Raw genomic sequence first — 15,229 nt, forward strand, 5'->3', positions numbered from 1 at the left:
ATGTATAAAAAAATCATAGCATAATAAAGCATTTGATCTAAGTTTCAGGAAGATACTACATTTTACTGAAGAGTAGCAGTGGTTATCAACTCCAAGTATGCATCAAAATAACATGTGGAGACCTATTACCATATACTCAGTCCTCTGAACTAACTGAATCAGGATCTTCTGCAGTATGGCTTGTGATTTATTTAAGGCTCCATGGGCAACTCTGATGGGCAGCTAAGGCCAGCAACCATTAGAACAGGGTGCAAAAACTATCCTGGTATTTTTTTTATCCCTTTCAAAATTTGGGCAATTTCTCATAAATGCAGGACTCAGAGTATTTTAGCCAGTGGAGGTATAAATTCTGGTGTAGCCTACAGACTATTCTAGTATAAATTAAGTGATGGACTTAAAGACTAAAATGTTAATGTAAACGCTGCTGTTAAAAAAACTGTAAATTTTAAAGGGGTACACATCATTTATAAATAAATACCTCAGGTCCTTGAATAATGTAATTTCATTAAAACGTTGATGAGGAAAAAACTGATTCCTAGCCGGGGCTACTATCTGTGGAGTTTGCATGTTCTCATGTCTGTGTGAATTTTCTCTGGATCCTCTGATTTTCTCCCACATCCCTAAAATGTGCATGTGAAGGTGAACTGGCATGTCTAAGTTGTCTCAGTCTGAGTAAATATGGCTGTGTGTGAGTCGTCCTAGTATGGAAGGGTGTCCTGTCCCTGTGCTTCTGAGAGAGGCTCCAGCCACCTCAGACTCTTAACTGGAATCAGCAGGCTGGAAAAGCATTATTGGTTTTTATTCACCTTTCTTAAATGTATGTATAGCTTACATTTATTTCAATGCTTTATTTAGAGTTTGATGATGTTCCTGTAACCAGAAATGTGTCATAGGAACTTAACTCTTGTTTCTATTGATTAGCCTATGGTAAATTGGTTTCATTGTGACATTTTGCTTAAAGTTGTAGTTTCCAAGAACCTATTGACAACATTATGTAAGGACTTACTGTATTTAAATGTACCACTCTGATCATGATTTGGTCCGTGGCCAAGAGGTAGGAAAGGCCTGGAGGTCAGTTCTCCAGAGAGATTTTACAGGTTGCCAACAAAGTATGAGAAGAAATAGCCCCTTATCTATCACTTTTGGCAAACTAATATAACACCTTTAATCAAATCTTGTTCCAAAATTCTGTAATATACTCAAGTATCCACTAGGGGTTAGACTGAGACCATTTAAAACTAAGAAAAAAACATGTTTTCAAATTCGTTTTACTCCACATCTATGATTTGAAAGATTTTCACAGTTTCTAAAGTAGAACTTTAGAATACAGTTTGTATTATATGCTAGAGAAAGCATTTTGGATCACGGTTAAATGATACACAATATTAATATAGGCTATTTAAATAAAACTTAATTTGTACATACGAATCAGAGCCCTCAGAATCAGATTCATCATCGCTGTGTCCTTCTGCCTTCCATCTCTTAAATCGATCTATCAGTTCAGTCAGATAAGAAGTCTTCTTTGAATTTTTTACGATGAATTTGTGTTTTAGAAGTTCTTTAGCTGTAGGACGCTAAGGAAAAAATGAAATATGCATGAATATTTCTAGGCTCTTTACGAATGCAACAGGTGGTAAGAAATCATTTCAGTTATTAAGTTTAAAGGTATAAAAATATGTCTGTAGACATGAGGACAACTAAAATGCTGTAGGACAAGAGCTAATTCTATTTTCAAAGTGGCACAAGGTAACCAAATTAAATGCACTGTTTTGGTACCAGTTTGTTAAATAGCCCAATGGCAAAAGGTAGCTTATCTACCAGCAAACTGGCAGGCCAGGGCCTTCTCAAAGCAGAGAAACACATGGCAGAATTTTGAAAATAAATTAAAAATTTAAAAACATTTCAAATAGTACTTTAAATACTTTTATTATATTTACTGTAAATTGAAAAAAATGGATGAAAACTAGCAATGCTGTAACTTTGTTATTAGCTGCACACATTGTATGATCTCCAGATTAATTCATATGGCATCTAAATACAAATACCAGGTGCTATGGGGGATAGGTCCAACCTAGTACTTTATTAATATCAGAACATTTGTTATCAACTTTAAATTGGCACATCAAACTTAGATAGTTTTTATACATTTCTAGTTTCTAGAAATCACCAGGCAGTTTCATTTATTTATTTATTTTTTTCTTTTTCAATTTTAGTTGACATTCAATATTATTTTATATTGGTTTCAGTTATATAGCATAGTGGTTATTTATATAATTTATGAAGTGATCTCCCCAATAAATCTAGTACCCACCTAGTACCATACATAATTATTACAATATTATTGACTATATTCCCTATGCTGTACTTTATATCCCATAATTATTTTAACTAATAGTTTGTACTTCTTAATCCCCTCCCTTTTCCACCCAGCTCTCCAACTCCACTCCCATATGACAACCATCAGTTTGTTCTCTATATCCACGAGTCTGTTTCTGTTTTGTTTGTTCATTAATTTTGTTCTTTAGATTCCACATATAAGTGAAATTTTATGGTATTTGACTTTCTCTGTCTGACTTATTTCACTCAGCATAATACCCTCTAGATGCATCCTTGTTGCAGATGGCAAGGTTTCATTCTTTCTTATGGCTGAGTAATATTCCATTGTATATATGTATCACCTCTTCTTTATCCATTCATCTACTGATGGGCATGTAGGTTGCTTCCAAATCTTGGCTATGGTAAATAATGCTATTGTGAGCATAGGGGTGCATATATCTTTTTGAATTAGTGTTTTGAATTTTTTTGGATAAATACCAAGAAGTGAAATTGTTTAGTCATAGGGTAGTTTATTTTTAATTTTTTGAGGAATCTCCATACTGTTTTCCATAGTGGCTGTACCAATTTTCAATCCCACCAACAGCCAGGCAGCTTTATTTTAAAAACAGTAAAACAACTGTAATCAAATTTGTTAGGTAAATGAGTGAGATTCACTAGACTTCAGGAAAAGTATGCACCTTCATGTTGGAATTTCTAAACATTAATTTTAAAATAGCGAAATGCAAACATAACTATTCATGGAAAGTGAAAACACAGTTGAGTAAAAATTATTGAAAATAGTTACACATAAACTTCATTCATGACATCTTATTAAATAAATTTTATTTCTCAAATTTCTTTCCCCCTGAAATAGGAAATAATAGAATAAGGAATAAGCTAGGGACTACGAAAAACATAAAAAGATAGAGTGGAAGGAGCAAAAGAACTAAGGATCTTGTTAAGAACTGAACAGAATTAGCAATATAGAGGGAAGAACCAAGTTCCTGGATAGATCTTAGACAATTTTCACATGCACTGTATTTCTCACTGTAGAAAAAATATTTGTTCTATGTAGTTCTAATAATAGACAAAGGTAGTAAAAGCAATATATACTCACAAATGATGGATCTTTGTTCAAGCAAGCATCAATAAACTCCTTAAAGGACTTAGTGAAGTCTCCAACAAGAGTTGGAGGATTGTTTTTTGGAATAAGAAACAGAACTCTCATTGGATGCATATCAGAGTTCGGTGGCTCTCCTTTGGCTAGTTCAATAGCAGTAATTCCCAATGACCAAATGTCAGCCTAAGGTAAGAGAAAGAAAATGACCTTGAAACTCCATTCCAATATACTGCCACAAAATAGCCTGTGGAAGCTAATGGCAATATTAAAGTGTTGCAAGAAATGTGATGTTAATGAATTTTTATTAATAAAATTCATTTATTTAAAAAAATTATCAAATTCCATACTTTGTGCCAAGTATCACGTTCTAGGTACTGAGGATGCAGGTGGTAGATAAACCAGACAAAAGTCCCTGCTCTCAAGGTGCTTGTATTCTAGTAGAAGACAAAAATAGATAAATAATATGATATTAGATGGTGCTAAGTTCTGTGAAGAAAATAACTTAGCATAAGAAAATAACGAATGATGGAATTAAGAGGCTGCAATGTTTAAAGTAGAGACCTCATTGGGAGGAAGTTTATTTCAGATAGAAGGAGGGCAAGTGCGCTTGCTATGTTTGTGGAACAGCAATGAGGCCACTGTGGCTGAAGCAGGTAGAATATAGAGGAGAGTTATAGGAGATGAGGTTGAAGAGGCAGACAAGGGCCAGATCCTAGTGAGCCATGCATACAATAGCAAGGACTTTGGATTTTATTCCAAGTGGGATGAAAGGAAATTGAAAGGAATAGGGTCTGAATAGTACTGGCATCGAGGGAACTTGATTATAATTTAGCAGCAACATTTGAAATAATTCTAGCTTTAGGAATACTTCAAAAGGAAGGAAAATTAAGGCAATGTATTAAATAGGATAATATGTTATATAAAATTTATTATTAAAAACAAAACAGCTTGTACAGGTAACAATTTACTTTTGAGTCATAAGCCGACTGTTGAATAACTTCAGGAGCCATCCAAAATGGTGTACCCACAAAGGTATTTCTTTTAATTTGTGTATCTGTCAGCTGGCCAGCAACTCCAAAGTCAGCAAGTTTAACATCTCCTTGTTCTGAGAGCAAGACATTGGCAGCTAGGAGGGAAAAAACAAAAAGTGAAAAGAAGCTTATCTTCCTCAGAATGCATCTATTTTTCTCAGGTTTATATTGGACATTAGTATACCTTTTATGTCTCGGTGAATTTTCTTTTCTGAATGCAGATAGTCCAGACCTTTCAAAATTTCCTTTAGCATGGTAGCAATCTGGAATTCATCAAATGGACCAGCTCGCAGCTTAGAGAAAAAACACACACACACATAAACACACATGTATCAATGTTTGGAACAATAAAGTTCAAATTTGTTATCTTTGAAAGAAGGGAATCACTTAGATGTATGAAGCAGTTCTGTTTCTTAAACCAATATTTAAATGAATGAGAAAAAAAAATTAAAAGGTAAAGAAAGAGACTAAAAAAGTTAACTCAAAGGGCTGGAAGGATTTTTAAATGATCGGATTTAATCTTGAAAGATAATAATACAAGTAGTGTTACCTATATACCAGCTCTAAATCCTGAGGTTCTCAGATATTTACATCACAAATTTTAGATACATTTAAATAATGACAAACCAGCTTTCTTCCTTTCAGATAGGAAGAAAAAAAACAGCTGCTTAAATTTTTACATTTGTTGTTTAAAAGTTATTAAATATTTATGCAGAACTGATTTTAAGCTCACAGTCCATAAGATTTCACCAGTAGCCAAATTTGATTATATATAAGTCTGCCGTGGCACACAATTTTTAGCATTTATATATTTCAACATTGTAAAAGCTTAGAGACTTTTGGGGACTCAATTTTAAAATTTAACTAGGAATATAATTAAACCATTCAGATATTCATTGTAAAAAAAAAAAGATCAAATCATGGAGGGATACAGTTTTTCAAATAAATGTAACACATTTCCCTTTCTTTCCCCATCCCTGTACCAAAGCCAGTAGTTCCAACTGGAATACAAGGAAAGCAATGATTAAGTTTCAGGAGAACCTATAATGGAATATTTAAAAATCTCTCTTTAAAATAAATGGTTATTTAAAAAATCTGATACCTCATAAAGCACAAATAGTGGACTGTACGATATTATTACAGGAACAGGAGGGAAACTAAAGTCAGAGCTGAGGTTGAGTTCTGTTTGCTGAAAGGAGGGGAGAGGTGTTGAAAATCAAATATTGCTCACACAGCCTCACATTGGGAGAGATTCACAGCTCTTTGGCATCTTGTATATTTCATCTTTCATGAATGCCATATTTATTCTGAATAGAGGGCACTTTCTTGTTGAAATTTAGCTGCTTAAAACAGAACCCATACTTTGGTCATGCTATTTAATATTAGCTGTGTTCTGGATATGCAGTATACTCCAGGGACATCATAGTTCACTAGGTACCTTTCTTATGTAACATTATGTATTTACTTTCAAATCTAGAAACTTCCACCCCAGAAGTTTCTATTTAAATAGTAGTGCTTTTATTCTGGGCACAATGGTGGAGCAGGTAAAGGCTGTACTCGCCTCCACTCATGACTACCTCAAAATTACAACTAAACTACAGAACAACTATCACTGAGAATCATTTGAAGTCTACTTGAACAGAAGTCCTATAACTAAGGACATACAGCAGAAGCCACCACGAGATTGTAGAGAGGCAAATATGCTGAATGGGCTCGTACCATATCCACATGTGGTGGTTAAAAATCAGAAGGGGGTCTACGGCCATACCACCCCGAACATGCTCGATGTCGTCTGATCTCGGAAGCTAAGCAGTGTTGGGCCTGGTTAGTAGCTGGATGGGAGACCACCTGGGAATACCAGGTGCTGTAGGCTTTAAAAAAATAAGAAGGGGTATCTCTGATGCAGAGGTCCTCCCTGAGGAGTAAGGAGTCCCAGCCCCACCACAGGCTCCCTACTCAGGGTTCCAGTGTTAGGAATTAAAGTCTCCACAACTTATGGTTGTGAAAACCAGTAGAAATTGTGGCTGAGTGAGATGGACGGTGGCTGGAATCACACATATTTATTTTAAATGGCCTGTGCATGATCTTAGTGGCTGACAGACTCACTCACTCTGAGCTCTAGCACTGGGGAAGCAGCTCAAAAGGCACCAGGGACATACTTGGAGGAACTGCATTGTCTAGCTTCAGGGCGAGGACTGGAGAGGCAGCTTTCTCCCAGACAGAAGTGCTGGCAGAAGCCATCATCCCTCACTTTCCCCCACCAAAACTGCATGTGCATGTAGCCACCATATCTGAGTCTCCATCAATCAGGCAAACACCGTTTGCCCCACCCTGGTGAGTCCCTGAGACCCTGCCTAACCCGAATTGCAGGACCACCCAAGCTGCTTCCTGTGGCTTTTCCATACAAACAGCCAGTCTTGGCTCATGCTAAAAACTTTTCTAAAAACTATCAAAGTTTCCCAAACTCCAAACAAGCATCCTCTGGCCTTGGCATGCCCTGGATCTCTTGTTAAGCAGCCCTAAGCCTGGCAGTAGTGGCAGCTGGCCTTAGCTCGCAGCATAGCCTCTCCCAGGCACATTACTTTGTAGCTCATACCAAGTGACCCCAGGCAGGGCACAGGTAGCAGCTGACTTTGGCCTGCACCGAAACACCTCTCAAAAGGCTCCAGAAACATTACACTTGGTTGCCAGCATCAGAACACATCAGAGCACCACTCAACCAGCTCCACAAATGACACACCCAAAGGGCAGACTGGGCAGGCAGCAGAGCCCTGATAAAACAAATCCTGCTCTATAGGGTCAGCTCTTCCACATCATCTCCTCCACTGTAGTCATGGCTAGTCCTCAAAGCCAGTCAGCCTGAGGGTCAATCCATCCCACTGATGTGCAAACAGCAACCAAGCCTCAATTACAACAAGAAGGCAAACACAACCTACACAAGGGACACACCTGGAGCACCTATCCGAGGTGATCAGGGAGACTGTGCCACTGGGCTCCACAGGACACCTACTACATAAGGCCACCCTACCAAGACCAGGAGATATACCAGCTCTACCTAACACATAGAAACAAACACAGGGAGGCAGCCAAAATGAGTAGACAATGAAATGTTTCTCAAACAAAAGATCAGAACAAAGCTCCAGAAAAAGAACTAAACAAAATGGAGACAAGCAATATACCAGATGCAGAGTTTAAAACACTGGTTATAAGGATGCTCAAGGAACTTAGTGGAAGAGCAGATGAATTCAGTCAGAACTTTAACTAAGAGATGGAAAACATAAAAATGGAGATGGAAAATAGGGAGCCAGTCAGAAATGAAGAATAGAATATTTGAGATGAAGAGTACCTTAGAGGGAATCAACAGAGTGGATGAAGCAGAGGATCGAATCAGTGATTTAGAAGATGGGGCAGTGGAGGACATGCAATCAGAACAGCAACAAGAAAAAAGAGTCCAAAAAATGAATAGTTTAAGAAGCCTCTGGGACAACATTCACATCACAGGGGTACCAGAAGAGAGAGAGAGAACAAGGAATTGAAAACCTATTTGTAGAAATAATGATGGCAAACTTCCCTATCCTGGTGAAGGAAATAGACATACAGCCCTAGAAAATTTAGAGTCCCAAACAAGATGAACCCAAAGAAGCCCACACCAAAACACATTATAATTAAAATGCCAAAGGGTGCGGACAAAGAGATAATCTTAAAAGCAGCAAGAGAAAATCAATTAGTTACCTACATGGAAGTTTTCATAAGACTGTAAACTGATTTCTCAACAGAAACTTTGCAGGCTAGAAGGGATTGTCACAAAATATTCAAAGTGATGAAAAGTGAAGTTCTGCAACCAATATTATTCTACCTAGCAAAGCTATCATTTAGAATCAAAGGAGACATAAACAGCTTCCCAGACAAGAAAAAGCTAAAAGGGTTCATCACCACCAAGCCAGTATTATGGGAAATGCTGGAGGGATTTCTTAAAGAAGAAAAAATATATATATGTATCAAAAATATGAATAATAAAATAGCAATAACAATATATCTATCAACAAGTAGTTCAAATGTAAAAGAGTTAAATGCTTCGATCAAAAGATAGGGTAGCTGAATGGATAAGAAAGCAAGACCCCAACATATGCTGCCTACAAGAGATTCACTTCAGATCAAAAGACACACACAGACTGAACACAAAGGGATGAAAAAAAATAGTTCATGAAAATGGAAATGAAAAAAAAAAAGCTGGGGTAGCAATTCTTATACCAGAGAAAATAAACTTTAAAACAAAGGCTATGACAAGAGACAAAGAAAGACCCAAAACACCAATTCAAAAAGACAAATGCAACTATATGTTCAATGCAGCATTATTCACAATAGCCAAGATATGGAAGCAGCTTAAGTGCCTATCAATAAATGAATGAATAAAGAACAAGTGGTACATATATACAATGGAACATTACTCATCTATAAAAAAGAATGAAATCTTGTCACCTGCAACAACATGGCTGGACCTAGAGGGTATTATGCTGAGTGAAGTACGTCACAGAGAAAGACACATACCATATAATTTTACTTATATGTGGAATGTAAAAAAAATAAAAACAAACAATACAGAAACAAACCAATATATACAGAGAACATTATGATAGTTGCCAGATGGGACAGGTTTGGCGAGATGGATGAAAGAAGAGAGGGATTAAGAGGTACAAGTTGATAGTTACAAAATAGTCATTGGGATGTAAAGTATAGCATAGGAAATATAGTCAATATAGTCAATAATGTTGTAATAACTGTGTATGGTGTCAGATGGGTACCAGATTTATTACGGGATCACTTCATAAATTATATAAATGTCTAATGACTACGTTGTACACCTGAACCTAATATATTATATGTCCACTGTAATTAAAAAATAAAAAAATATTAAATATATAGTAGTGATTAAAGTCATATTAAAATTTGAGATGGCATATTATTTTATTGACTCCTGGCAATGAAATTCTGAGGTACTACCAAATAACTGAAAGACAAACATCATAATACTCAAGATCAACACTTAGTATCACTGATCATAAAATGTTGACAGAGCCAGAGGAGGTATACTCTCACTTCAGAAACGGGGCAAGGTCTATGTAATGGGTACTTGTAATGGGTACTAGCTATCATTCTAAAGGACTTCTAAAAGTGCTTGGATAAAGTAAAAATAAATAAAAGAGAGGTCCTAAAGACTCATTAGCTTATCTGGTATATTTAGTTCCAGTTTAAAATTCAATAAAAGTAAAATTTCGGTTAACTGGGCATTGGATGAGGATTGGAGGAGAGACTCCGTTGCAGAGAAATGGGAATGGGGTGGTGGTACAGTTGAGTTTTTCTGGTTCAGTATCAGACAGAAAACTATCCCAAATCTTCTGATTAAAATGTTTCCTTAGCCATCTTGATAGTAATTAGAAGAAGAGGAAAAAGGGAGCTGGAAAGAGAAAGAAATTAAAGTAGATGGAACAAAGATTGTTTTTTATTTCCAATGTGACCTTGGGAAAGAGAATGCCAAGATCTTGGTCCACTGTGTACTGGGAATGCATAATTGAAGTTCCCTCCAATGCCTGAAGACTGTGCCATGTGTCTAATAGCTAATACCTCCGTCGCCAGGGCAGTGTACTGGCCTTAAGTAATTTGCCTCTATTTTCAACTGAGGATATGAAAGAGAGGGATATTTGCTCTTTCAAAGAATGTACACTTGTACTTTTTGGGTTTTACCCCACGCTCCTTTGACTTCCAGCCTGTCCCTAATGCAGCATGTTATGTTATGCCTTACTTTACAGTTAGCATTTTGCTTCCAACTTTTTCCCTTGGTGCTCATGTTTTATTCTATTAACTTTATTACATGTGTTTTTTGTTGTAGACCACTATAATTCTTATTGAAGAAAAGAAAGGTGTAACAAATTCAATAAAATATACAATATGCTCAAAGTCTGTTGAATTCAACTGATTTTTTTTTCAAGAATGAAAGAGAATCTTGAGTTATACATTATATAAGGTTGACATAAATTATAAGTCATATTCATATTCCATTATTCATATACTAGTTTATAGTGTTAAACATTCTCTGCTTAGCATCACTTTTGTTTTCTCTTATTCCTAGTAGCATAAGCCTCTAAGCCTAATCCTTTATTAGATTCCCCAAATGATAGCATTCATTTGTATAGAAATATACATGGAGAAGAAATAGAACATTGTCTCTTTATTTGCTCTCCCTATAAAGTCCAGTTAAATGAGATTTATAATTAAATCACAATATTACTAAATTTTAGAGCTAGAAAAACAAAACTGGAGACATTACTAGTCTAATTTCTTCACTTAAGATTTGAGGAAATTAAGTCACAGAGGTTAAATGGCTTACCCAACATTAGACAGCTAGTCAATGGCAGAACCAGGACTGGGACCTAGGTCTCTTAATTTTTTAGCCACTACGAGGCTAAGAAAATTTTAAGTTCATTAAATTTATGTAATTGGCATTTGTTCTGTTACGCAGGGATCAGAATGGCAGAATGAGGTTAAGAGCTTACAATCCTTTCATTCAGAGATTTCATAAAACTGACCAAACTACTACTGGAGGATGCAGAGTGTGTTGGGGTTGGGCCAGTGTCCAATACTTAGCCTTGCTATCAGTGATCCTGATGAAAGCAATGTCTATAAAACAGGGAAGAGACATGTTGAGCACCTTGAGGGACCAGATAAGATAACTGATAAATGTGGAAAGGGCTCTTAATATTTAAAAAGCAGAAGGAGGATCATGGAGTAATTGTGAGGCTTCTTGTGGAGCTAATGAAGAAACTATTGTATAAGCAAACTACGTGACAAGACACTAGAAAAGAGAAACAAAAGAGTGAACTCCGGCTTTAGGATATAAGAATTAGATTAGACACAAGGAAGGATTACTTAACTCGGCAACTGATTAAACTGATGAATTTCTAGAAGGAAATGTGACTCTTCATCCAGTTTAATTACCATTTCTTTAGAATAGTTTAGGTACGGTTCTGTCTAAAGGAAAGACAATCTTTTATGGTCATTTTGGCATAGGATTATTTGAAACTGAGTTACTTGCAGTAAGGATTAAAGCCTTTTAAAAATATTTAATCACTTTTAGTTAGGAAAACTCATCGCCATTTAAAAAAAACTTAAAGTATCACTTGATGATCTTAATTATCAAAACACTATTTTTAGAAACAGCATGCTCTACAATTTCAAAGGAAGAGACATTCTAATAAAATATTGTCATATAATATTAAAGATAAAAGAACTTAGAAATAACTCAATGCAACTTCTTTGTTTTATAGGAAATCTAATTCCAAGGAATTTATATGTTTGATTCACAGTCACAGATTTAGTCATGAATAGAGCCAGCCTTATAACCTCAAACTTCCATAGACCAGCCCAATGGTCATTCTACTACAATAAGTTGCCTCTAGTAATTCATATTGTATTTTAAATACAATGTCATCCTAATAAAGATTGGAAAGGGAAAAAACCAACAGTGATAGGATCACACTACTTTGCAGAAAACAACTAGTGTTTCTCAAAGGCACTGTTTCTCAATGGTTTTAGCATTCTCATCCCTGCCCACCAAAATGGCTGTAGCACTTACAAGTCATTGTGACAACAAAAAATGCCATTATATTTCCAAATGACCTATAAAGGAGCAGAGAGAACTCTGTAGAGAACTGGGTTTATAGGCCAAGAACCACTCTTAGTTAGAGTTACACGAATTACATACTTCAAAAAATCTAAGAAAGTCTTTTCAGGGATGAGCTTGAGAAGTAAAACTCTACACTGACAGCAACTGTCACACACTCATTCCTAATCTGGGGGATTGATTTTATTAATCTATTTACATTTTTTTATACATTCTAAGAATGTCAGCAACATGTTCAATCCTGCAATACAACTAATCTACCTAAGGATAATGGTCTTGAAAAAAAGTTTTATTTGAAGATATTAATTAAAGCAACCACTTACCTTGCCCAAAAGCCATTGCTTACTCCAATTAAAAGAAAAAAGTTAAAGTATGAATGTGTATGTGTACATGTGTGTGATTATTTAAAAATACTTACAAGATCCAGTGCTGAACCACCACCCAGGTATTCCATTATTATCCATAATTTTGAACCCTGTAAAGGCCATGAAACAATTTATAATTACAAATCTTAGCAAAATAACATACTGGTGTAAATGTCTAATCTGATATACTAATGTCCTGGTTTTAAAATACAGATTTAAAATAGTTGTTTGGAACCCCAAATCTATCTGTCCATTGACCATTACAAATGAAAATAAAAAGTTCTGAGTCTTGACCTTCCCCCAAACCTATTTAGCCTATGATATAGCTAAATAAATAACAAGTTATTGTTTCTTATTGTAGAACTATTAGCAATTTTTATAAAACCCAGAAAAATAAACCACAAGTTTACATTATTATTTTGAATGATAATATTGAAAAGAAAAGAAAGACACATTAAAGAACAAGGAAGTAAATGAAAACTTGTAGAAATTTGGAATGGGACTTCTGGTGAAATCATGTGATTTTAGAGTGAGAACACTGGATATTTTGTCTTATTTTACTTTTTGGCTTTTGTTTTAATGCACTTGACAACTTTTATCTGCCATGATAATTGGGTATTTTTGGTACACATATGGAAAGTAGATAGAATATTGTCCCCCTACACAGGTAAATGGATAAGAGAGAGTATAGATTTAAAAGCATATTACTGTAGGTAGAGTTAACTTCACTGTAAGTATACAAGAGGAAATGGTGTTCATAGAAGGAGTATATGAATTCCAAAACAGCTGTGTACACGCACACACATCATTCAGCACTATGAGATAAAAATTGGAATGAATCATTATATCTTTTTTTTTATTTTCTCTTTTAAATATAGCTTGAAATACTAGGAACACCTCTCTCTCCGTACCATTTCATGAGTGGTATTCCCTGAATTTTTGTGGGACCACAGAGTTGACTAGAAGAGGAATTGTTGGTTTTACTACACTGATATTGGCAACTACGCAAGTTGTAAATGGATTGTGTTTCACAAGTCCATTTTTATGTAAGATGTTTGGAATTTGGAAAGCAAGCATTTTCCCATAAAAATGTTTTCTAGCTTCCTGGGGTAGTACCCCAAAGGACAATTTAACACAAAAGTATCTGTAGTATAGCATGAAGAGTAGCAGAGAAACTATTATTTATACCGTAACAGTGTTTCTAGGGAAAAAAATATATATTCAGTGTTGTGTTTCAACTTGGGATGCCAGAAACACTTTCAGCCCTAATTATAGGATGAAAATTCTCAAGCTACTGCTGGTAGTCCTCAAACGCTAAAATCCCTGGGAAGTACTTGGGAGCTCCATTCAAAATATCTAAGCATCTCCATGAAGTTGGGGCTTTATTAGGTCAGAGAATGGATTCCAGTAACATGATGAGTGTTTGGGTGACACTGTAGATGGGAAATGGGACACAGCCTAAGGTTAGGGACCAGGGACGAAGGGCTTAGTTAATTTTAGATGAAAAGATTCTTCCTTTCTTTCTTGATGTTGACAGTATGTAAGATGTATAAGAGAAAGAGAGAAACGATGTGTCCTTCCCCCAATCTTGACATTTATTCTCTCCTGTCACAGCAGGCCAGCTCGAACTGAAGAAAAAGGAGCTGAGAGTCCTTGCTAGCAGTGGTATCTATGGTAGGAAAAAGAGGAAGTAAATTGCCATTAAAGTGGGCAGAGGAGAGGAGTTCCAGAATTGGTTCATGTAACTCGTTTTTATGTATAAAAATTAGGCACTTCAAACCTGAGAATAATGAACCTGATGTATCTTTATATACTTTTTAAAAGAAGAAAAAAATGTTTCTCACAATGCCGTATTGCTTGAGAATTTTTTCCTTTGGCCAAAAGTTTGTTTCTAGTAAGTACTATATTCTACCTTTTGAAATCATAATGCTTTCCATTCACTCGACATTTAAAAGAAAAATAAACTCACAACAATGACAACAACAAAACAATCCAATTAAAAATAGGCAGAAGACCTGAAAATCCATTTCTCCAAAGACGACATACAGATGGCCAATAAACATATGAGAAGATGCTCAAGGTCACTAATCATCAGAGAAATATAAATTAAAACCACAATGAGATATCACCTCACACCTGTCAAGATGGCTATCATCAATAAATCAAAAATCAACAAGTGCTAGCGAAGATGTGGAGAAAAGGGAACTCTCGTATACTGTTGGTGGGATTGCAAATTGGTACAGGCACTATGGAAAACAGTCTGGACATTCCTCAAAAAATTAAAAACGGATCTACCTTTTGACCCAGCAATTGAAATTCTGGGTATTTATACAAAGAAAGCCAAAACAGTAATTCATAAAGATCTATGCATTCCTATGTTCACTGCAGTTCTATTCACAATAGCCAAGATATGGAAGGAACCTAAGTGCTCATTAAAAGATGACTGGATAAAGATGAAGTGGTACATATATACAATGAAATATTGCTCAGTCGTAAAAAATAAAATCTTACCATTTGCAATGCCATGGATAGACTTAGAGCTTATTATGCTGAGTGAAATAAGTCAGAGAAAGACAAATCCTACATAATTTCACTTATATGTGGAATATAAGGAACAAAAAGAACAAATAAAAACAGACTCACAAATACAGAGGACAATCTGGTGACTGGTAGAGTGAAGGTGGGTTGGGGGGCTGGGAGAAAGGGGTGAAGGGTTAAA

General features: G+C 35.6%; 1 protein-coding gene and 1 pseudogene across 4 annotated transcripts in view; one reads left to right on the forward strand and one right to left on the reverse strand.

Annotated features, from left to right (window-relative positions):
- Positions 1–15,229, reverse strand: part of STK26 (serine/threonine kinase 26) — a 73,029-nt gene that overhangs the window by 13,170 nt on the left and 44,630 nt on the right. For 2 of the 4 annotated variants that reach the window (XM_039875648.1, XM_039875625.1), the window contains exons 4-9: positions 12,564–12,620; positions 4,652–4,760; positions 4,405–4,562; positions 3,784–3,870; positions 3,434–3,619; positions 1,426–1,574 (exon numbers count right to left, since the gene is read on the reverse strand). In XM_039875648.1, the coding sequence (XP_039731582.1) occupies positions 1,426–1,574; positions 3,434–3,619; positions 3,784–3,870; positions 4,405–4,562; positions 4,652–4,760; positions 12,564–12,620 (746 nt within the window). The remainder of the gene's footprint in view (positions 1–1,425; positions 1,575–3,433; positions 3,620–3,783; positions 3,871–4,404; positions 4,563–4,651; positions 4,761–12,563; positions 12,621–15,229) is intronic. The other 2 variants (XM_039875633.1, XM_039875638.1) reach the window with 1 other exon arrangement.
- On the forward strand, positions 6,222–6,340 carry LOC120613291 (uncharacterized; annotated as a pseudogene).

This window comes from Pteropus medius, unplaced genomic scaffold, assembly GCF_902729225.1.
Source record: "Pteropus medius unplaced genomic scaffold, Ma_sr-lr_union100, whole genome shotgun sequence".
Lineage (NCBI taxonomy): Eukaryota > Metazoa > Chordata > Mammalia > Chiroptera > Pteropodidae > Pteropus > Pteropus medius.